Source organism: Accipiter gentilis, chromosome 19 (assembly GCF_929443795.1).
Source record: "Accipiter gentilis chromosome 19, bAccGen1.1, whole genome shotgun sequence".
Lineage (NCBI taxonomy): Eukaryota > Metazoa > Chordata > Aves > Accipitriformes > Accipitridae > Astur > Astur gentilis.
The window spans coordinates 5,887,095-5,912,383 of record NC_064898.1 but is presented as its reverse complement, the minus strand read 5'-3'; the positions used below and the strand labels follow the sequence as shown (position 1 = coordinate 5,912,383).

General features: G+C 41.3%; 1 protein-coding gene across 2 annotated transcripts; it reads right to left on the bottom strand.

Annotated features, from left to right (window-relative positions):
- Nucleotides 1-15,333: 15,333 nt before the first annotated feature.
- Nucleotides 15,334-17,408, bottom strand: GPR12 (G protein-coupled receptor 12). Of its 2 annotated transcripts, none has more exons than XM_049823191.1 (2): nt 17,273-17,408; nt 15,334-16,663 (listed from the first exon to the last, which is right to left on the bottom strand). In XM_049823191.1, exon 2 carries the CDS (start codon nt 16,646-16,648, stop codon nt 15,644-15,646), a length of 1,005 nt encoding a protein of 334 aa, XP_049679148.1. In that variant the 5' UTR covers nt 16,649-16,663; nt 17,273-17,408; the 3' UTR covers nt 15,334-15,643. The 2 variants fall into 2 exon arrangements, with proteins under 2 accessions (XP_049679148.1, XP_049679147.1); XM_049823190.1 differs by having other exon boundaries at nt 15,334-16,660.
- Nucleotides 17,409-25,289: the final 7,881 nt, after the last annotated feature.

Below are 25,289 nucleotides of genomic sequence, written 5' to 3'. Positions count from 1 at the left end.
GGGAAGCCCTTTATCCCATGATTAAGCTGTCATTTAAATGGTGTAAAAAATAACTTTTAAGCAGAGGAAAAAGCAACAGTCTCTTTGCAAATGACTGCTGAAGGTGAGAAGAGTGAAAGGGATGCAGAGCAGCATTTTGTTCTGCTTTTAACTAAAACAAAGCGCTACATCATTTTGTGAAGCAGCAGAAATGGAGATTCTGCTGCTTACATCTCTGGAGAGAGATGCATGCGTTTAATGAGTGCTCATTAAAACAGCCTCTAATAGAATCAAGTCAAAGCAGAAAAACGCTAAAGAGAATAGGGGAAACTACCGGCCTCTGATAAATGCTTTATTTAATCTCTGAAGAAGAATACAACATTGCCTAGTAAGACAAATTATGTGTAAATGTGAAGAAAACACTGAATTGATACAAGCTGGAAACCAAAAAGCTGCTGTGGGTCTGCTGTGTACATACTCCTACCAGCACAGCCTAGCTGCACATCCATGGGACAAGTCTGGCTTATGACACATACCTGTCTAGCCTGGTGACTCTTCCCTCGAAGCGATGCATCGTGGATGTCTGAGCAGCAAACATATCCTGGACAGGTAAATGTCTATTCCTGCACCTGCTTGCAACTTGGTATCACAAGGGAAGGCAAGTCAGCCTCCCTGACCAGTGCCTGTTGCTGTCTGCCCCTCACACCCCGCTCTTCCCAGGCCCCAGGGATGCAGTGACCACAGCAGCAGCAACCAGCACCTCGGGAATGCTCTCTTAGCCTCCCCTGCTTCCAGCAGAAACGGTCAATTTTAGCAAATGCTCTGTGGGGTGCAGAGATGGGTTGCTGTCGCCCTCTGAGGAAAGCGGCTGCTGCTGCTGCTCTTGGTGAAGTGGGCAGCTTGCGAGAGCAGCCCCAGAGCTGACATGCAGCTGCTGAAATTGAGCTTAGCCTGAACTACCCTGTGATGGCAGAGCCAGGGGTTTGCAGATCTAAGACCAGACAGATCTATTGGCAAGGCTGACTGTGTTGCTGTAAAGGCTGTGCACAAGCTGTGGCTGGATAGAAGGGTAAACACTGTCCAGAAAGAGCAGGATGAATGAAATGGACCAGGCACTAAGGCATCATGACATTTTTCTGTAACTTCTTCCTAGAAGGGGGGGGGGGGGGGGGGGAGGAACCAAACCAAACCCAACCTCAACACAGAGAACTCCAGCGACCCTAAAATCAGCTGTTTAATTAAAAAACAACAAACCCCACATCTGATTTATTAGTTCTCACAGAAAGCTGTCTGAAGGGATTGGCAATCCAGCATTGACAATAAATCCTGGAGTCCATTTCAACAAGAAACTAGGCTGCAGAAGGAGCCAAAGCATCAAGGGAGACATGAGCTGCTGCTGCGTGGCCCTGGCTCAGCGTAGCATATGCTACCTTGCCAGGCGGTGAACTCAACCGTATCTGCAGAGTAGTAGAGCCAAGGGAAAGTCTGCAGGCTGTGCAGGGACCAGCCCCTCCTCTCCAACAGTCCCCTGCCTCTTGGTCAGTGGGAGCGAAGTGGAAGCTTCCCCTTGCTTCTGTCTCAAGAACAGTGGGTCTATCTATCTGATCTGTTTGGATGTCAGGAAGAAAATATTTTTCTGTTGGGTTAAACTTGCAAATAGCAAACGCTTCCTTCTCCTGCCTGATGCCCTTGGAGATGCACGGTTTGGCTAACGATAATTTCCATGGATGTCCTTGCACTGCACTGCCAGTGGCACCACTGAGAAAGGCCAGTTCTTGGAAAAAGCTAAATGGGAACTGGAAGCTGCAGCGATGGATGGTATGTAAGAGAGAAGAGGGGAACCTGAAGGCTTCCTGAACACCAGCTGCCTCTTTGCCAGCCCTCTTGCGAAGGTGAAGGGGTAAGAATATCCAGCGGAGCACGGGGAATCCTTAGGTTAGTTTGAGATTCTGGAATCTTCTTGCTCCCAATTAGACCCGCCTAATGCCTGAAACTGGAGTTGTGAGGGCTCTCTCCCACCTTACCTTGCCACGTCCTCTGCGTTCCCCTTGTAAGCTGAATGGAGTGTGATGATCCTTGTTCAGGAAATTGTAAGAGGATGCTTTTGAGCTTGACAGCTCAAAATGATGATGATGGCAAACTCGATGCAGCTTAAAAACATATTTATATAGGCTCTCTGTCAAGCATCATTTAAACCCCATACATCATGATAAAAAATGAAGATGAAACCAACTCTGCTAGGCTACTGGTGGAAAGACAGTGTCCTGGTACATTAAAATACCTTTTGCCTTCAGATAAGGAATGTCTTGCTTTGAAAGCCCACCATCTTTACAATTAGCACAAAATAAGGGGATTAAACACTTTGGCAGATATGAAAGAACAAAATCCCAATAAAATCCTCAAGCAGAAGATGCTCAGGTAAGAGCTGATTTGCATGTAGTAACCAAGTGTTGGTTGTAACATGCCATACAACACTGGCTTTGCTCAGCTTGCATCTAAGTCAGAGGAATGCAAAGAGTAACAACCCCAGGGAGAAATTCTGTTAGGAGGAGGATATTTCAATTAAAAAAAAAAGAAAAATAATTATGTTTGAGATGCTAGCTTTAAAAGCAATTCTAGAGAAAAAAATTTAGACCCATATGATCCTAGATAATTTTGAAATAATTTTTAAAGGTATATATGAATTGGAGGGTTTTTTAAAAGCCTGAGTACCTGCAAATGGAAATGTCTTCATCATACTTGCCAGATTGAATGTAAATATCCATTAAGTGCATGGGCCTTGCACTTTGCATAGTCATCAAAGATTCATGCTATAGGACAGTGGTGAGGTTGTAGACGCTCTTTGATATCTTGCTATAAATAAGATGATTCAGAAGAATTTAGTAAGAAGGTAAGATAAGCTGCACTGTGTCCAAATGTCCAGCTAATGCAGCAGCTTATCTCTGACATGACTTACAGACACTTAAGAGAAGAATGTAAGAATAGGCATGCGCACCTGGAACGCTGTAACCGAGCCTCCTTGAACCAAAGAACAACACTGGACTACAGTCTTTTAATTTTCACTTGTGGGCCTCATATAAAGAAACCTTCTTTTGCTTACTGTAGCATGGAAATTATTTGATGTCCTGACAGCTTTCAATTATTTTATTCTTGTAAATACACTGACCACTTATTATTGGCCACAGAAGTTTTCTGTTGCATATAAATTATTAAAAATTCTGCTGCTGTTACCCTCTGCTTAGTTCCAGATTTAGTTGACATATCTGGTATCCAACCATAATGCATGAAGCACTATACATTTGGCAGGATGCACAAAGTAGTTGTTACTGGGTGGTCTAAGCATTGCCAATGCCTGAAGTTCCCTGTTAATCCAAAGCAGTATTTTAGTAACAGTGCTGTTTCCTAAGCTTCTGATACTGCTGGATTGCTTTGTAAGCAGGACATTATCTACACTAAACAAAAACGCAGCCAGGATACCTACCAGTTCTGTAAAGCCATTAATACTTCCACCATTTTAACAGGAATTCCTTCAGAATTCTGGCTGAGTACCATGAAGTTTTGGTAGGTTTTTACTATTCTGTTTATTGATTTGGTCAGCTATTTTGCAATCTTATTGATATTTCCACCAGAGAATGCTACGAAGCCGTTAAGCTGATGCCAACGCTGTCAGGTGTGGAAGGGGCACCAACACAGAAACGCCAAGATGCTTGAACCATCCGTCCCTGGCTCGTTCCTGGTCCTCCTGACTGCAGAAGCAGGTTAAACACACATTGTATGGTCAGAATGGGTTCAGTTTATTGTCCTACTTTAGGCTCCAGCAATTAAGCCCAAAATGATCCCTGAACAGCCCTCACCGCATGATTTCAGTATTGGCTTTTCCCCTCCCTCTCTATTTTTTTTCCCCCCATTAATTTTTATTCATTTTCCCATTTAGTAGATTGGATAGCTGGATAGTTTCTAAGGGTCTATACTGTATAATTGGAGTTCATGTTTAGTTAAGCAAAACCCACTTATCAAATACATCCTGATCACCATTGTGCTGTAGTCCTTTTGGCTGCAGTTCAACTGCAGAGAGACAAACTGGGACTCTATCCCTGCACCATGATATGAATTTCTTCTTCTCTAGATAAAGCAGCTGGTGCCTGAATGTCTGATGGTGAGAGGTGGAGAGGACAGCTGTGTCTGGTAGAAGTAAACATCACTAAGATCTCCTGCAGGATACAACTGAGTTGCAGGACTGTAGTGCTGCATAGTATAAAGGAAGCAGCCTGGCTCTCCGTTACTTACCTGGGTTTTTGTCAGTCACTGGTCAACTTCTTTCAGAAGTCACATTTTCAGTGGCTATGGTATACAATAGTCAGTTTTATGGTTAGAGATGTAGCTCATTCCATCAGTTCATATGCCTGGAAAATAAGTTGAGTATTCAAGAAAACCTTTCAGAGGAATAAACATTATTTTAAAAAACTTAATTTGGAACATGAGAAAGTCCACCATTTTCTTTTAGCCTGTCTGTAACAGTCAAATTGTATAAACAGAACTCTGATCGTGCATCTGATTTTGCAGTTACTTAATTGGAGGATCAGGACCAAACTTCTAAAAAAAATCTAGGTTAAGATAGTTTCTTTCAACTCTTATCTCTCCCAGTTAATGATCACTAACTAACTCAATTATTAAGTATTTACATCTATTTAGCAAGACCCAGTGCAGACCCTCTTGTACATCCATGTTGAATTTTGTTCCCCAAAACTGAGTGTATACAATGACAATAAATGGCTGTGTGTCAGAACCGAAGTGCAGTAGAGGTAAACCAACTTGGATAAGAAAGGTAGACTTGGAAGGGCACCCTGGCTTTCATTTACAACTCTACATTCAAAAATTCCTGTTGGCTCTTCTTTCAGGCTTTTTGTACAGAACTGTAGTGCCTGGTATTTCCTCCTGTGGTGTTAGTGGCTGCAGGGGATCTACAGAAGTTCAGCTGAAGTTTACACATCTGAACTTAATCCCCCAAGTTTAGTTAGTGTCATCTGCCATCTCTTTGCACTGGAACATATTTAATTTTATATTTTTAGAAAGAATATTGTTTTGTTATTTGAAATAGAATGTGAAATTCAATGAAATTAAACAGACAACCATTCTTTTTTTAGAAAGGAAAATTTATTTATGGTTACATATACCACATATAAAATTAACATTTAACTGAAACATGTAATTGTTTCAATCATTTATGACTAAACACTTACAATGTTGACTAAAAAACTGTACAGTTCATATTTAGTAACCGATTCTTACAGCATAGTGCAATTGTAACATTTTATAAACAAAATAATTTGTGCCTTTTTTAAATAAAGTGCATTAAATTACTATCTTGTATACAACAAGAAGCTCTGTAGTTGCAGTCCAAAGCTTTAATCTGAAGGGAAACTGAGGCAAAGATGTTTCACTTCCTTTTAAAATTACTTCATATACTGGCAAGCTATGGTTCAAACTTCAACCACAGTTAAATGAAAAAAACCCAACTAAATTAGTATAAGAAATAACCACAGGCCTTCATGTACTAAACCAGTAATTGGTTCTCATATGAAAAGCACAATATGCAGAATTTAAGTTACTGGTTTAAAGCCATTTGGCTCCTAATGAGAAGTGTAGCATGAGAAATACACCCATGCAGCTGCTTTTGCTAAAGCTTCTCAAATTCAACATGGAACCACACTGCAGTCAGTAGTATCAGTGGTTTACATGAATTGTACAATGTTTCCTAGGTAAAGCTCTCTCTGAGAAATTCATGAGATGAGCATTGTAAACCACAGGTTATTTTTAATTGCATTTGGCAATTAAAAAAAAAAAAAAAAGTAGGGGGTCTAGTTAGTAAGTCTAGAAAATTAGGAGTGGTTCTACTAGGCCAGGGTATTCCGGTTTTCATGGCCTGATGTTAAATACAGAGTTTTACAGCTTTATTTCAGAGGCACAGTTATAACATTTTATGCTATGAAGTTTCTTTTTATTTGTAAACACATTTACAATCAACTTTTGTAGGTTTTGGCTGTGACAGTAAAGCTGAGACCAAAAAAAGGACAACACAAGTGTAGATTTTAGCCCCAAAGAGTAAGAAGATGTAGACATAAAAAATGGATAGAGGTCTAATGTGGCTCTTTCTAGAAATAATGACACAAATAAGAATGCCCTCAGCTCTGGCTGAGGCCCAACAGAGAAGTCCATATTTTTCTCCTCCTCCATACATATACGGGACTGCTATAAGCTTCAATGGAAAATATAGTTGAGCACAGGCAAGTAACCCTAGAGATTGCCTGAGTATTTTGCTGTATATGTAATCTAGGCAATTTACCTGCCTCTTCAGCTGCAATACCCATTCCACACTTTTGGCACAAATCACACATACTGTTTCCACATTCTGGAAAACCACATTTTCCTCCTATACATTTTAACCTATGGGACCAGCCTGAGTTCAGAAGCAGACTACTGTACATTCAGCCGCTCTGCTCTGGGACAGCTGCCGTGTAAAAAGCTGCATGCTGGAGTGTGCTAACTCCCAGCAATGAGTTAGTCTCCTCCTCCTAGACTAAGGGAGTTCTCTGCTTAAGGCAAATACAAAAGAAAGGAGCTGAAATTTGGTTGGAATGTGATTGAAGAAGGCCTCACTAGTTTCTATCACATCTTCGGAAAGCTCTCTGCTGAGAGCAGAACTCCCTTCCAAACCCAGCATGCTTTGACCCTGCAATTAACACTGCAGAAAAGCCTCACCTCTGTGCTATTTTCTTGTGAGCCCTCTGGGGCAGAGGCACCACAAGGTGAACCAAATGTTGTTCATACCTTGAGGGAGTACCTTGTCAGAGGGCAACCAAAGAGCAGCAAAACAAAAACCCACGGATGGGGCACAACTCCCCGAGCTCCATGGGGACAAAACAGTACATCCCTTTCAGAACGTGGGTATCTCAGTTTTTGAAGGGCCAGGTCATGCTGCTTTCATTTCCATACCATAAAATATATCCTCCCTGAAAGTAGTGGAAGCTCAATTCCTGATTATTTTGATGATTTTCATCTTAGCAAACACTGAACTAAGAGGAAAATTCTATGGGGACCATAAGTAATCAATGCATTAAGAGCTCCATACCCTGGCCCTAAATCTTACAGGTCCTAGTCCATTTTCCTAGAATGCCCCTGAAGCATATGTGTATTTCATGTGCCCTTTAAAAATAAATGTATAAGATTTTTTAGATACTGTAATATTCTCCAGGTTAGCATCAGCCAGTGCAAAATGTGCACCTGTGTCATATGACTGTGGACTGCTGTTTAGACTCATGATCTATGCAGTCCTGTTACCAAATCACCTATGAAAGAGAGAGAGGGAACAGCATGAGCAGGAACATGTAACTGCTATACAGGCTCATGTTAATGATAAATATCCTTCTTGTATTCTGTCCCATATGTGGCCATATAACACATTCCTGCAATCCCAAAGCTGGCAGTAGGATTTGTCCAAATTAAAGTCATGAGAATTCACCTCCCCTCCAAAACTTCTGGATTGTCTTTGTTGAAATATCAATTACTTACCACTGAATCTTTCAGTGTTTCCAACATTCATATAAGTTTGGCAATGTTTTTTATTTAATCGTATGAAACTGCCTCAGCAAAGAGGTTACATTTGGTTACAGGACCATTACAACACTGAAGGCATAAAGCATGACATCTAGCATATCATACATATAAAAAGTAAATTAAATTATCAGAATCATTATGTATATATATTTAAGTATGTAATTATGCTATTTAAGTATTTAAGTATGATAGCTCATAATACTTAAATTAATGGCATACCAAAATACTCTAAGAAACTGTTTCTCCACTCAGCATGTAATGTAACTAGTACTTAAGTTCTTTAGTTAAACCTGGACACAGGTATTTCCTTTTAAGAATTAGTTTATACTTTTTAAAAAAATTCAAATCTCTTTTGTTGGCATCTATTCCTTAAAAGTGGAAGGCCCCTCCATTTTCTAAGGTAAATCCCTGCAGGATGCAGTCTTCAGCATGTGCAGTTGGCTTGCTTTTTCCTTGAGAAACCAGGAATATGCTCAGACATCACAGTAGATCATATGGTTGGGATCAAATGGTTTGAGGAAAAAAAAGAGTATCAGCAGTGTAAAGAAAACTGTAGCAGTTCACTTGCTTCTCCCCTCCCCCCTGCAGGTGAATCAGATAAATTTCCAGTGTAAGGCAAATGCTCACTGAAGTTATGCAATGAAAAAGTGCTGCTGATATATTTGAAAGGGCTTTGTAAATAAGCTTTTACCTAAGAACACAGCATTGTACTTATGAAAGGCAGGTTCTTAGAATCATGGAATCATTTAGGTTGGAAAAGACCTTTAAGATCATCAAGTCCAACCATAAAGCAACATTTTTCTTGAAACAAAAAGGACTGTGCCAGACATCTTACTACTGGGGGGGGGGGGGGAAGAACATGACATAAAAAACCCACCAAAAAAAAAAAGAAAAAAAAAAAAGGAAAATACACCGCCCCCCACCCCCTGTAATCCTATGGCCATCAGATGAATTACTCTACACTAGTAATTTAATGAAGTCCCTAATTGTGCAGTGGATGTCTGTAAGTACTCTGTGCTTTTTAGAAAGGTCTGTTTTACTTGGAGGTATCAGAAAAATCAGTTCACTAGTTCTGGGACATAAAAGTCTTCCCCCCACCTGGGAGGGGGGAAACCCATAACACTATCTTGTCCAGTTAAATATCTAGGCATGTCAGCAAGTTTGTAAAAATTGCCTTGGCACATATAGAGTGCAAAACAAAAGGTTTGGTGAGGTGAGGACAATTTCCTTAAAAGCCAATTCGAGGAGTTTGGGATGGCAAGTTGAACTGACCTCTGTTATTTTAAAATGAGTTTTACTCTCTCAACACATTTGCAGAAAAAGAACCTCCTCTGGAAAATGTCCCCTAATCCTTTCAATGGCACTGAATTAGTTTGCATCACAGCAGTGATACACTAGTTAACTGCAATATGGTTTCATCTAACCTACATTCGGGTTTGGTTTTTTTCCTTCTCTTCTACAAGAAGCTTGTGTAACACAGTGAAATACACAACTGTTTCTTCTTGTCTGGCTTATAAGATCACAATAATTTTGTGAATAAACTGCAGCATGGACTTTTTTAGTTTTTTAGTGCAAAGGCATATTGTTTTCAAAGAAACAGTTACTGCAAATTTACAGACTCAGCTGCTCCTCAGAAGAAATAGAAATACATAACGACTTACTGTAAAATAATCTGCTGTTGGTTCTACTTTCATATTTTCAATATTTTTCCACAAAAAACCCTCTTCTGATTTCAAATGGGGCCATGTAAGACATTGGTAACAAGACAAGTAATAAACTGAACAAAATCTATGAGGTCACATTTTCGAGGAAGGAGGACCTCACTTCTGATCGTATTTCCTCCTTTCTATTCTCTGGACAGCATTCAACGAGAACAGCAATATTGCCAGCCTCAAGGACACGGGACAGCTACACTACACCCTGGAACAATGGCAGCCCCAGGGCCCCTCTCAGATGCTCCATGTGTGTCAGGTAATGTTCAAAATGGACTGTTCAAAATAATCTTCTCACGGGGGACACATTAATTCAAGCATCAAGCTCAAGCACCGAGTACCTGGCTGATCTGCCAAGCCATAGACTTCCACCCTCTCATCTTTCATTGTGCACCTAATATGAAAGCAGATATCCTTGCAGTTCATCCAGATTTCTGATCCATTAAAAAGGACTGCAAATTTTTGGTCTGAAGAAGCCAGTAGCACCCAGTTTTATGGGGTAATTTCCTTTTGCACCAAAAAAGTATTTCCAGATATGAGACCGTTCAAGTTTACTGGGAATCCCATCATTCTTTTACTGACAGATGGGGGAGAGATGCATGCCTAATTTACCTTTCCTGTACTATTACTTATTCATGACATATAAATCACACCCCTTCCTTTTAGTCCCCTCTCTATAAGCAGAGATTGAGACATCTTATTTTTTTTCTCCATTGCACATCTCTGAACTATCACTGAACTAAACTAAATGTGGCACTGAAAGAGAGAGTAAACCAATGCTTTATATAATAGCATTCAAAAACCAGAAAAAAAATATCAGGAAATCGAAATATTATTTAAAATTGTGTTTCCCAATACAGCAATGTACTGTTATCAGCACTGGCCTTTTTTTTGGTTAAGCACCAAATTTCACATGCTTTTGAGTAGCCCTGCTGCCTAATACCAATCAAGTTACAGGGCTTCTTGCTAACATGCAATATGCTAAGGTTGCAATATGCTAAGCATGTGAAAATTTTGTTTTCCTAAGTTTACTACTGAAGTTATCAAACTGTTTTCGTAAAATGGCTTCCTGTAGTATTATTAAAAAGATGTCGTTTAGTTGCAAACAACAATTCTGACTGCAAATAGCTATTTGTTCCCTTTGATAAATATGTAAAGAAGGACAGATTATTTACTGCATTTAATATATGTACTGGAGCAACCTCTTGTTCTAGAATCAGCTGCTCCAAAAGGCAGCCATGTAAAACCTTAAAAAGATTCTCAGACCTTCTCTCAAAGAGAAGTGATGAGTCTACACGTAGATATTTAACATGATCCTTAATTACTTCTTTCATAGATCTAGCTGCGTTCTTGATCCCCCTCAAAAAGTACACCACCATGATACCTTTTCCTGAATAGCTGGGCACTAGCACTTTAAAATATTCTTGAATTCTTACAACATAGGATCCATATCCAGTGACAGTCTACCTGATATTGTCTTCTTGCAGCAGAATGATTTAAAGAAATGCTGTTCACCTTTTTTCTGGCACTACTCCTATATACCTAGGACTTGAGCTGTCTACAGCTGGTGTGCAGGTACACTGTTCCTATTCCCACTCACAAGAGAGCCATTACATCAAATTGTTTTGCACTGGCAACCATGCTAGACCTCCTACTTTTGCTACAAAGCTTTTACACTGACTAGTGGGTATTCAGGATTTTCTAGAAAGTTGCCAGAGTTGGTTTCTGTTTCAAGGACTAAGAACCATTCAGTATCTCAGATACAGTGACAGAATAGCTGGTGGTTTTTTAAATAGTGACCGCTCAGTCCAATTCTTATTTTTCTTTCTTGTACATACAAAAACCAGACCGTACATACTTTCTCTCCACAAAAGTCAGGGCCAACATTTTGAAAATATGGTTCAGAATGTTACAGAACCACTTTTTTAAAAAAAGGAGTGTGGTTATGTTTCAGGGGCTTGATCTGTAGCGATGCTATTTTATCCAAACTTCCAGTTATAGGGCAGGTTGCTTATCACTTTTGAGAAATGAATCCACAAGTACTTCATTTTCAAAAGCTAAACAAACCCTAAGAAAATGAGGCAACAGAAAAATAACTCTTTGGGGACAGAATGGCTGCTGGTCTAAGCCAAAGTTCACTGCTGTCCATGGAGGGGTTTTGGTGACTCCAAGATGCCTCAAGGCTGGCCCCCGAACCCGAAGAATGGACACAGCTGCTTGTGTCACTGAGTGTCCATGGTAGGAAGATACAGCAGCGATAGCAGGCCTTTCAGCTTGCATCCAAATACCTTGGGCATTGTTAGGGGTTTTCTTCAATGATACCATAATCTTATTCTTTTAAAAGCCAAGCTGTCTTCAGAATGGGCTAGCACCATTTATCATGTCCATCTTGATGGGCATGACAAATTTGGGTATTCTCAGTTTTTGTTTGGTGAGGAGTATTGTCAGTATTAAGTTACAATCGGAAATCCTGAACGCAATGAATTTATCCATAGAATGCTGTACAACTAAATGCCAAGCAATGAAAAGAATAAGAATCCCCACTGCAGTACATAATCCTCTCTTGCACATAGCACAAATTCAGGAGCCAAGAACTAAGGTAAGAGGTTATTGCTGAGTAATTCTATTCAGGAACTCAATAACTGTAACACAAACCAACCAGAAATGATGTCCCACATCAGTCCGATAGCAACTGCTTAACATAGGAAGACTTCTGCTTACTTAAAGTCCTTATGCAAGTTACTATTTTTTGTCTAAAGAATATATTGCTTCCTCTCTATTGCTCTGAGTTTACTCAGCAGTTTATAGTACCCGCAACATGGAGGATTTTATTGCTCTTGTGCTAAAAACATATTTCCCCTTATTGCTGAAATCTTACTGTTAGGAGAAATGTTTAAAAAAAAAAAAAAAAAAAAGAGACAATTAAAAAAAATCCTCTCCCAAGCTTTGAGGATAAATATATGAAAAAACTGACTACAGTAAATTTTGCACATCAAGATACAACCTGTTACTGACTTTGGGTCATGTGTGCTAATAAATAAAAATGAACTGCAATTCTTTACACTAAATTATGCATTAAGAAAAATGTCTTTTGTCATTACGATGGAGATATGAAAGATACTTCACTGTACGTAGAATGGTGAATCTAACACCTCTGGTCCTACGCACAAGTGGTGTTTGATGGGACAACAAAAGGACAGAATCCTGCAAGCTGGCTGGATTTCTGCCAGTTTCAGATGGATCTTAGAAGGATACTGGCACCTCACCATACAGAACCGGGGCCTACACTGTAACTGAGGTGATAGTAGAGAGTCGCTTAACTCTGCAGGGTCTGAAAAGTGGCTGTCTGTCAAGCATTTCTTTTGAGCAAGTGAGGTAGGCAGCTTTGTACCCACAGCTCTGCCCCTACTCCCAAGAGTTCGTTCACAGGTGTGTTACATAGCATCTATCCGATACTACAAACCATGTCAACATTTGGTCTGATAACTGTGGGCAAACCTATGTCATTGACTTCCAGAAGAATTTTCTGGCCTATGCTGCACAGTCTCAATTTAAGAACGTATTTCTGGAAGATACAATTCCCTCACTGGAGGTCACAGCAGTAGCTTGGGAGGCATAATCATGTTTCTCATCTGTTTGTGGTGAAAGGTAACCATGTGCTACTCCTCAAACAAGGGCAAATCACATCCCTATGAGCTAGCTTTGTGGGACCTCTATAATTAATCTTTCTTTCCTCCGTTTGACTCGCATTGCTCCTCAGGAGAGCTGCTTCCAATTACAAATCTCCCTGCTCTGGCACAAGGAAAAGGTTGGCTCCCCCAGCACTCGGGAGAGTCTCTGTGGATTTGACAGCCTGTGGAGCGAGGAAGATGACAAGGACACCAGGTGAACCAGCAAGAGAAGAGGGGACTACATTATCTCCCTCTGTGCTGTTTTCTTCTGGCTTCCCTACTACCCAGGTGTTGTGGAGAGAAAAACACTAGTGCTATGAGGTTATCCAAGAGGATGAGAACAGGTCTGCGTAAGCAAACCAACAATTGCCCTCGGGACTGAATCTTGGTCACAGTTGTAGCTGCTCATCTTCATAACACTTTCTGGCAATTTGATATAGAAGAACAAATGGGGGGAAAAAAGGGGGCGGGTAAACTTTGCATGACTTTAACTTATTTTTTTGCTTTTAGAAGTGCCATTCTACATTATTCAGCTCATGGCTTTTGCTGCCATTTATTCCCAATACTTTGCATACTTGCAAAACTGCACGCATACATAGCATGGATATTTAGGAAGTGATTATTTCTTATACAAAAATTCATAACAAAACGCAATGACTAGAGTTTCATTAGCATTTGGAAGTAGATAAAGAACACCAATATCCTATGCTGAGCAGGGGCCATAGCCTAACTGTGCTGAGCATCTGTAAATTGCAGTGAAGCCAAGGGAGCTGCAAGTTCACAGCTCTACTGGACCATGCCATGCAATTATTAAACTAATCACTTTACAAAGTAAGAGCCAAATATTATGAAGGTTGAACCAAGTAAATAATGGAATTTGAACCCAGCATTGCAACTAAAAGTAATTATTGCTCATAAAAAACCTCTACAGAGCCTTGTTTACAGACAACTCATTCACATTTGAGATTCAGCTTTGTGTATAGCATATGATTCTTAATGTCACAGAAACTTTACCACAAAAAGCTACAGTCATCCAAATGTCCATGTGAAAAGGACAGATTCCATTTGGAAAAATCCAGACCAGCAACACAGTTGTCTCTACTATCTATACAGGTATATTTTTTCATTGAACTGTAAATATTGCTATTTTTACACTTGAGTTTGTTGGGGTTTTTTAGACTGTAATGGAAGATACTGAAGCAACAATACAGTATGCTGACTTTGACATTCAAGGGAATATAACTTCCTACTGATGCCAGGGCATTAACACATTGAGCTCCCATCAACACTAATGGAAGTGGTACTATAAACTCCCATGCACTGTCATTAGGGTACACCTTAAGTTTCACAAAGACAGGTGCCAAGAAAATTTTATCTCTGACAATCATGTCTTCAAATTAGAAAACAACGATTTATTTCTAGTGCATTCAAACGCGGCTTCAGTAAAAGGTTAGAAGCAGTTTGAAATTTAACCATTCAAGAGAATAAGCTCTGCTTTTTAGACCAGAACTATCATCCTATAATGAACTGACAAGCGTACAGTGCGAAGAATCACAACCTGTAATGGATGAAACTGCCAGAAAAGGAGAAAATATTGTTTCATGTTCTGGTTGCATACAGTTATGAACTAGATATGCTCTCAGTATTTATAAACTTCAGTATTTGAAATTATATAGCGGAACAATGAAAACAAGTGGTAACATTTTTTACTTTGTAACAAACTTAAGGGGAACCATTTCATGTAGGTGCTAAATATGTCGCAAGCAATTTGTAGGTTATTTTATTAGATATTTTCTTATACACTTCTGAAAAGATAAACTTGTCTGAGCAACTCGCATCTGTTACAAATGCATAGCCAGAAGAGGCCATATTGTTTCATCAATTTCAAAGATCTCCCCTGAATTCCTTTTAAAATTAACACTATAATGAGCTCTGTTATCCCATATCTAAGTGAAAACATATGGCTGACTTTTGAAAAGGAAGGCAAAGCATATCTTCTGTTTTAACATCCAGCCAGAACTCAGGAGAGAACAGGTAACCCTTTAAAACAATTATCAAGCTAATTCTTGCTGAGATGTAAAATAAAAAGCTATTACAAGTACTTCCTTACTTAGAGCAAATTTGTTGCACTGAGATTATTGCAATAAATACCATATAAATCAGTACAATTGGCCATTATTTTGAAGAGTATTCTGATGACATACAAATGGGGTAACAGGACTTGAGTTTTCTTTTTTTTTTTTTTTTTCTCCTGTTTCAGAAAGAATTAGAGGGGAAAAAATATCCTGACAACAGACTGTAACATGCAGTATGACTAAACTCAATCACATAAACAATTTCAAAGGAGGTATGCTGTTTCAATCTAATTTTAATTAGCAAACAATGTAAAATTATGGCAAACATGGCAAAGTCTGGGTAATATAACAAAAGGACCCTGAGCAACATTATAAATCTGTAAGAACACTGGTTATTTTGATTTTGGAAATCTCCCTTAAACCACTTGATTCATTTTGGTCACTGGGGTTTTCTGTTTACAAAACATCAGTGCATCCTGTGGTTTTTATATGAACCCATCACACACCATTTAATGAATGCATCTAAACCAAAAACAGCATTGCAAGAAGGTCTGGAAAGTAACATGTTAAGGAGTGTCCTCCTAGCTGCCAATCAGACATCACTGGGTGATCTTGCTCTCTGAGACAGGTTAGATGGAATACAGCCACAACAGATGAGCCAAAGTGCTTTCTGTATCTCCTGGTTTCTAAAAGCATATATTACAGGATTGATGATGGAATTGTAGGTAGCTGGCAGGAGGGTGGCATAGGTGTATATAGAAGGGTAAGTGTAATCTGCTATTAAAGAATAGAGCGTAAAAGGCATCCAGCAAGCAGCAAAAGTCCCCAAAATAATGGCCAAAGTAGACACTCCTTTTCGGGTGGTCACATAGTGGGAAGTGGCCAGGAAATGGTGTTGCAAGGCAATCTGATGGGCATGGCGCATCACGATTTTACAGATTTGAATGTAGAGCTGCAGCATGAGGGCAAACATAAGCAAGAAAGAGACCGAAAGGACAGCTGCATTATTTTTAGTGAGTGGTCTGATAACACTGCAGGTGGATTCATCTCTGAGGCAGTTCCAGCCCATTACAGGCAGCAGTCCAATACAGATAGATGCTCCCCAGAGCAATATAAGCATGACATAGGTAAAAGTGACAGTCCTCTCTGAATTGTAAGTCAAAGCGTAATACAGGGAGAGGTAACGATCAACAGTAATAGCTAGCAAGCTGCCGACAGATGCTGAGAAAGAGGCAACAATCAGTCCAATCGTAACCAGTTTTGTAGCTTCTGATTGCAGAAGGTATGCAAAAACGAAATTGATGATCAATCCAATGCCCGCTAAGAGATCTGCCAGCGCCAGGCTGCCTATCAGGAGGAACATAGGGGCGCGAAGACTGGGATTATGGAAAATGATAAGAACCACAATGGCATTTTCGCAGGAGATAAGGGTCCCTGAAGTACACAAGACAATGTCCCAGGGGTTTACCAAAAGCTCTGGCTCTGGGTCTACGACAGGAACCAGGGAGGAGCCTGCGGCTGAGGCATTCTCGGTAGAGCTGGCTTCTACATGATCCTGGGGCAGCCAGCTCAAATTAACCTTCAGATCTTCATTCATTTTAACCCCTGTCTTCTTCAACGGAAAGATATTTTTTTTAATGTTCAGACACAGCACTGGATACAGCACCCCCAGAGCATGCAACGCCCTAGACGGTAACACCAATCTAATGTGCAGGCAGGCACTTGTTACATAAATGTGACAAAAAAACCCCCAAACAAACAACAAACCAAACCCAAAACCAGAAGGGGGGAAATATTTAAAACTGCCCGAGATTATCTGCCAAGGGACCGACATACAGAGGCTGAGTGATCCCAACGGTAATTCCCTTCACCTGCATAGGGAAAAAAGCACAGGCATGGGAGGGAGCCCATAAAAAAGCTAAACGCCCCCCCCCCCCACCCCCCAAGAGCTGTAATTTGGGGTGGGGGCCGACTGTGGGGTGGTGTAAACCCCGTTATTCAGCAGCCACGATTTCAAAGTAGGATTATTTTTGGTCACGGAGGGAGCGGCAAGTATGGGGGGAGGGGGGTGATATCCTTCACCGACCCCCTGTGAGGAAACCTGGGCTGGGGGGGGGGGGGGGGGGAGGCCGATATCCTCTGAGAACTTACAAACTCGACGCGGACACGCACGCACGCACACACACACACACACACGCCACGCAACCCCGGCGGCGGTCACCTGGGCTTTCCCCCGGCGGGTCGGAGGAAGGAAGAAGGAAGGAAGAGGAAGAGGATGAGGAAGAAGCAGAGGGGTCGCCGTGGTCCCTTCAAGGCGGCAGACGGGACCGACCGGCCGCCCCTCACGGCGCGGCGCGAGGCCGAGGGCGCAGCGCAGGTGCGCGCCGCCGCCCCCCCCCCCTCCGCGCGCGCGCGCGCGCGGGGTGTGTGTGTTGAAGGGGGGGGGGGGGGGGGCCTCGCCTCGTGCGCGCGCGCCTGCGCAGGTGCCTCCCGCCGCGAGCGCGGGAAGGGGGGGGGGGGGGGCGGGGAGGAGCGGGGGGGGCGACCGCCCCCCCCGCTCCTCCCCGCCCCCCCCCCTCCTTCCCGCGCGAGCTCGCCTGAGGTACCGCCGCCACCTCCCTGAGGCGATCGTTCCCCTCGCCCCATCGCGGCGGCGGTGGGCGAAGGAGGGGACGGACCCTCCGTCGGTTTGAGGTGCTGAAGGGAGCGGATAAGGGTTTGGGGAGGGTCTGGGGCAAAGCGCGTTCCTGGCTTTAATTTGTGGCGGGTGGTGGTGGGTGTTAACAGCAGCTGTGCACCTTGGTGAGGAGGAGGAGGAGGCTGAGGAGGTCTCGGAGGTGGAGTAAAAGCCTTTCAATAATGCGATGCTTCGCCCAGCAAGCCCTTCGCTGGTCTTGCAGTGGTCAGCTGGCCTTTCGCTAGCAGCAGAGCCTCTTAAAAATGAGATAAGTCAAAATTATCTGTACTCTGAGGGTGGTCGAGTGTTGGCATGGGTTGACCAGAGAGAATGTGGGGTCTCCATCCCTGGAGACACTCAAATCCTGATGACGTGGTCCTGAGTGGCCTACTTTTACTGGCCCTACTTTGAGCAGTGTGGCTTGGCCAGACCATCTCCAGAGGCACCTTAATGCCTCAACCATTCTGTGGTGCATAACCATATGAAAATACAGTATAAAAGATTTAAAGGAACGATGCGCAGTATCGTGTCCAGAGCAGGTAGCACTGGACGGATGCTGTCCATCCGGAGAGCCTGCTGGGGAAGCCGGGCCATGGGGATGCCTGCCGTCTTCAGAGGGTGACATTAGGGACATGTGCCCAGGTTTGCAAAGCTGTTACACATTGGATAATGCAGGCAGGCCAGCAGGACTTTTAGTGGGTTAGAAACTGAGCTTGCAGAGAAGCCACTGGGTCAGAGGAACCACACCAAACAGCTTTAGTCACCAGATGTAGATGTTTGTGTGCAGAAGATAGTCTCCCAAGGTCCCCTGTATTATCAGTTGGGAGAAGCCTGTCCTCCAGGACATGCCAAAATAGTGGGATGAGTTGGTCTTTAGAAGAGCCTGGGCAATTTTAAGAAAACGTGCTTTGTCCTCATTTGCACTGCTATATACCTAAAGCACTTTGGAAAATCTGGGAATGGGGGATGACTGGAATCTGGAGGGAAGACTTCTTTCTCCCTTGTTGAGTAATGGACTCAGCAGGCATGCATGGTGCTATCCTTCATTCAGGTCTACCTCAGTCGTTGTGCTAAGCCTTGTGAAACTTTGCTGGATGATTCAAGATGATTCATTCATATTTCTGGTGACTCTCATGCTTTATAACAAGGATTAAAAATGAGTATCACCTTGCTGCTGATTGCTGCCATCCTGATTTATCCACTGATTTCTTATGTGACAGTGTAACAAATACTTCCCTGTGATCTATACTGAGTATGTTTGGTGTGTTTCAGCATCTGTCACTCTTACATTTAGAACAGTTACGTTAAAAAATGCAAAAGCTTTTCTTCATCCTGTTTAAACATTTGTTTCACAAATGGGGAAGACCAGCATTTCAATTAAATATTTTAATTTAGGACTTTGGAGAGCTGTGTTTATTCACTTAGTTAATTTGTGAATGATTTCCATTCCAATTACAACACATTATAAGCAAGCTAATGTTTGTATCCTGTATTGCCAGTTTGTCACTGTTAGTGAGACAGTGGACTGTCTTGGTCATTAGGGCAGATAGTATTGGGATGGATTTCATCCTGTAGCATTACAGAACAGTTGTAATTTAGAGGAAAATTTCTTTTTAGGCATTGTGAAGTTTAACAGATGCAAAAATTAGTAATGGGTCATAGTTAAAGAGCTCTTGTACCACTGTCTTACTGCTGATTTCTGTCTCTTTCTCGTGAGTGTGCTGATACGGATGATGTTTGCTGACCCTCAAGCTAGCACAGAACAGCCTAGTGCTGCTGAAAGAGGAAGCTAAGGTCAAACTGTGCTGGCTTTGGACCTGAGGTAGGATGCCTGTCTGACGCTGTGACTGCCGTGGTGATGTACAAAGATACTCTGGCCTATCTCAGGTAACGCAATATGATTTTGTGTAATATTGGCATACCCTGAGGCATCCGCTGTGAAGTCTCATGCTGTTATCTCTCTTAGGGCATAGTTTGGAAGTTACTCACTCTTCAGGCAGCCCGTGGCCTGGAGGTGTCCAAGAGGTCTGGATGAGTTCAGGCACTTGTACTTTGCTTCAGGTAGCTATGACTGGCAATACATGGGAAATGCTCCTCCAGAGCCATGCCCCGGCCATGTCCTGAGTGGCAACTCTGCTTCCCAGACCCTGTATGCTATGGATGGGAAACCTGTTCATACAGCCTAGGGAGGAAAAGCATCACCTGGTCCAGTGACTTCCTGGTCTAAACAGTACGGGCATCAGGCTTTGGGATGCATCCTGATTTACCCATCAGAGAAGAAAAAATGATCCTTAAGTAACACATTGACATATTTTTCACCTGGGGCCTTACCAGCTAGCAGGCCTTCCTTCAGAAAATCCAACAGGGCTCTATGCTTCTATCACTCCTTCCTAACCACCCTCTCTTCTTTATCCCTTTTTATACACTGCTAGGCTTTAACCCATATAACGAAAACCACCCTGAAGAAGCACCTAATCAAATGGCAGACCTCAGTGTACTCTTACCTGGAGTTATTTTTCCTTCGGATTTTTCCCCATACGTAGTCTCATAGTAACTTAAATAAAAATACTAAGAAAGCTCATATTCTAGTAACAACTCTTGCAGATAGTAATGGTTAGCTGCATAAAGGAAGTGTGAATAACCCCAATATATGACAGCAGCCTGTGTGCATTTATAAATGGCTTTAGTTAGAATTTTCTTTCAGGAGATTTAAAATCTTCTTTAAATATTCACAGTGGTATTAAATATGAATTTTAAAATTCAGAAAAATATTAAAAACTTTGAAAGATGAACTTATTAAGCATAAAATTTGATGAAAAATGAATATCCAGTAAAGCAGCAAAGTAACATATAGATAGAATTCTATATGCAAATGTCTAAAGAGTTATTATAATAATTTTTTCTGTCAACACTGAGACAGTTATATACAGTGTTAAAGTACTTACAGCCCAGTTACCTGGCTCCTGAACTTTTCTCTATAATTTCTCTATTGCTGAGCATTAAGTATTTTAGATAGCAATAAAAATATGGGTAAGTTTTACTTTCAAATGTGCATCTATCTTCTCTATGAATGCTTTCTGCCCAGCTTGGGCTTGCCTTTAATTACTTCAAGGATTCTCTCCCGCAAAGTGAGAAGTGACTTGAGGTTCTGTAGATGTGTTTGTCACTTCTTTTTAATTCCTTCCTCTTTGCCAATCTTTTTTTATTTTGACAGGGAGCCAGCTTCACATTGATTTAATCTCCAGTGTTACATGAGTGTCATTTAGACACTTAGACCATGTAATGAGCCAAGCTCTGCCCATGCACAAAATTGTGCAGTTATTATTGACCTGTCAGAATCTTTGAACTGGAATACCCTGGGCACTGCACATCCCATTTTACCTTTTTTTTTTTTTTTTTTAAACTTTTTTTCCTCCCATTGGTGAACAAAGTGTTGAAGTCTTCACTCATTTTTTCTGAATTGCTAGGCAAGCTGAAAAGAACTAGGAGCATTACTGAAGTAAGGGTTATATGCTTTGAGTTTAATCCCTTATCCCAAATCAGTCCTTTGTCCATTTCTGAAGGAAAGAAAGAAAATGGAGAGTAAAAGAATACTTGCTAATCTGTATCAGTTTAATAGAAAATAAGTCTTGTCACACAGACATGATGTTATTATGAATGGGAAGATATATTTCGTTCCTCTACAAATGCAACAGATTTTTGAAAGGCGCTTGTCTTATCGTATGTCATTATAACACAAGTGCCAATTTTCATTAAAATACTCATGAAGGGGATTAATACCTGTTTTGCTACAACCTCTTAAAACACTAGCTTCCAGCAGAGCCTGTGCCAGACTTGCAGTTATTCAATAACCCAGACGACTGCTGGCAAAGAATGGGTGTGTTACAAAGATGGATGTAATGGTGAATGAAGAGGAAGGCAGGGCACTGAGAAGGAAGGCTTTTGGTTACACAGCTTGTTCAGACAACTTATTAATATGGGCAGCTAAATACATAACTCTATTTCTAAGAAGAGATGATGTAGTCATACCTATATCATGGGGGACTGCATACTGGAAAGCATTGACTGTGCACAGGAAGTAGTTTGTTGTATGTGAGCTCCCTGTGCAGAGCTGTAACAAAGAGGGCTGCTGTGATTATGGAGAATCATGAAGAGAAACACGGAAGTAATATTAGTTTTGGACAGGGGACCAATCAGATGAATATTTGAAAGCTGGATACAGTTCAGGCCAGCATGTTTTAAAAAGGTACTGAGAAATGAGAGAGAATGCAGGAAAGAGTCACAGAAATTGTATTGGAAGACCTGAGAAAGAGTCTCATAGTGAAGGATTTATAGAAGTTACGGTTCAGTTAGTTTAGAAGAAGATCAAGAGATGACTGGATTACAGCATGCTTTCACCAAGGTTTCGCATGGTTCTTGAAACTTAACAGAAAAGGGTGTAATGTCTGGAAGCTGAAGTTAGAGAAGTTCAGATTCAAAATTAAGTTCAAACATTTAATAGCAAGATAATTAAGCACTGGAACAACACATCCAGGGCAAGTAATGGTTCCATTTCCTCTTAATTTCTTTTTGGAAGATGCTCTTATCAAATAAAAGTTGTACGCATGCACAAGCCAGAAGAAAAACCTTATCCAAAAGTAGTAGCAATTTAATTTTTTCCTTGTTGCATGTTATTACAGCAAGGAAAATTTTCTTTCAACTCACAGTTTGTTCTCTTCTGGTACAAGAACATGATACTCTGATGATCTTAGATGTTTGAAAACAGTGCCTTTTCCCTTGGGTGCCAAATGCTCTCAGTAACCAAGGCTGCTCTGAGGAGTTGTCCTCTGCCAGTGGGCTCCTTTCTTTCCTGTCTGATAAATGGCTTAGTATTCAGGGTCTTCAAAATTGTCTGTCTTGGGGACATGTTTCCCTGCATGTACATCTCACACTTCTTTTGGTAGCTACTGTGTCTCTTTCCTGCTTCCTTTAACAAAACATAATGCTTTTCTTTTACTTCTTCTGCATATGTACTTTCAATAACTTTTTTCTTTTCTTTTTTTTTTTTTTTGGATGATTTATCATGGTTGGATTATTCTGGATGACAGTGCAGTTTGTTTCTACTTTTGTGAAGCTTTTGGCTAGTTTTGGTTACACCTACACAAAGTGCTTTCATGCCAGTCTTCATTTACCAATTGGGGATAAAGCATAAGATGAATGTGAGAGGCACCGAGATTCTTTAGGCCACCACAAAGTACTTGAAGTTCTTCAAAAGACCACAGAGGATATCGGCAGTGTGCTCACTTCTCAGGCTTCTTCAAACAGAAAACAAGGCAAGCGTAATAAAAACACTAAAAGGTGTATGTTATCCTGGGAAAAGTTTGTACTACAAACAATTATATTGACCATGCTTAAGTGGAAAGGCTGGCTTGCAGCTATATTTGGTTGCTCTGCTTGCTGACAAAGTAATATTCCACAGCTGTAAATGATTCAAGGCACATTGATAATTCTAGTTATTTTAAATGAGGTAATGAGCATCATGGCTCTTAAAAGCATGGGGAATATTTCTGAGAACGTTTCTGAAAAGTGCGTTCAGTTGTAATAGAATAGATGACCAACTTCCGTGACAGAAGGGGAAGTGACCAAGTTGCTGCGACATGTAAATGATTTAAACGTTCACGCTTGCATCTTGGTGGAAATTGTGGTAATAATGCTTTAAGATATGTTATCACATTTGAATGTAGGAACTGGCAACTGTTGTAGGCAATGCTGTCATGGTGTCTTAACAAACTCTGTAATCCCTATGATGATCAGGCTGCAAAAGAAAGAAATGGGAGCTACGCACATTTGTGATCTGAGCGTGATATCCCTGAAACTGTAAACTCACAAATGTAATTAAAAAAATGATCCAAGTGAAATATATTGCAGTGCATGACATGGGTAATGTTAGCTGTGTGAGGAGGTTGGGTGGAGGGGTTGTCAAACAAGATGCACTCCTCATGCAGAAATGGACCCCCTTGCTTTCTGAACTCCATCTCAGAAAGGAGTCTAGGTGTGCCTGGATCCAAACTTAGTCTCAGGCTTGGACAACAGTTTATGCCTAATAGAAGGGATACAAAGGGTAAGGAAAATCTCCCGTTAAATTACTATGCCAATTTGTTGGGGAATGAGTGATTATGGATCCTATATGACTTTGAGGTAGCAGCAATTTAAGATTTATTAACACTATTACGGTAAATTACAAGATTAGGTTATATGATTTTTAACAATACTTAATCATCAGCCAATTATCAGAGTGATTTAATGTTTGATATCAGCACTGCAGAGTTTCTTACATCTCACACACAAACACACACGCACAGATATAGAGGTTAACCTATAATGTTTTTCTCTCTTGGCCAATTATAGTAAATTATTGGTACCAAATGATCTTTAAAAACCTCACAAAATCTAATTGTAGTGAATTACTCACTATTCTCCTTTGTCAGCATTTGTCAGCAGACAATCTTTGACCCTTTCTTCTTCATCGGCATCTATCAGCAGATGATCTTGGAAATCCTCATGAAACTGCTCTTAATAATCCCTGCAAATTCTACTGTTTAAAATCCTTGTGTCATCTGTGACTTAAAATCCTTATGAAAACTACCCTTAAAAAATCCTTGTGAAATCTACTCTGAGAGGGGTCCCAACTCAGGGGGAGAACTTAGTGATGGTGACGATAGGGTTGAGTGTTTATGGGTAAGAATCAGGAGGAAGGCCAACAAGGCAGATACCATGGTGGGAGTCTGTTATAGACCACCCAACCAGAATGAAGAGGCAGACGAAATATTCTGCAAGCAGCTGGGAAAAGTCTCCCAATTGCTAGCTCTTGTTCTTGTGGGTGACTTCAACTTACCAGATGTCTTCTAGAAATACAATACAGCAGCGAGGAAACCGTCTAGGATGTTCCTGGAATGTGTGGAACATAACTTTCTGACACAGCTGGCGAGTGGGCCAACTAGGGAAGGCAGCCCACTGGGCCTGTTGTTTGTGAACAGAGAAGGACTTGTGGGTAATGTGATGGTTGGAGACCATCTTGGGCACAGCGATCATGAAATGATAAAGGTTTTGATTCTTGGAGAAGTCAGCAGAACTGCCACCTTGGACTTCTGGAGGGCACTTTGGCCTGTTTAGGAGACTGGTTGACAGAGCCCCTTGGGAGGCAGTCCTGAAGGGCAAAGGAGTCCAGGAAGGATGGACATTCTTCAAGAAGGAAATCTTAAAGGCGCAGGAGCAGAACATCCCCATGTGCCAAGAGATGAGCCGGCAGGGAAGACCACTGGCCTGACTGAACAGAGAGCTTTGGCTGGAACTCGGGGGGAAAAAAAGGGGAGTTTATGACCTTTGGAATAAGGGGCAGGCAACTCAGGAGGACCACAAGGATGTTGTGAGGTTATGCAAGGAGAAAATTAGAAGGGCCAAAGCCCAGCTAGAACTTAATCTGGCAACTGCCATAAGAGACAACAAAAAAATGTTTCTATAAATACATTAGTAACAAAAGGAGGCCTAAGGAGAATCTCTATCCTTTATTGGATGCAGGGGC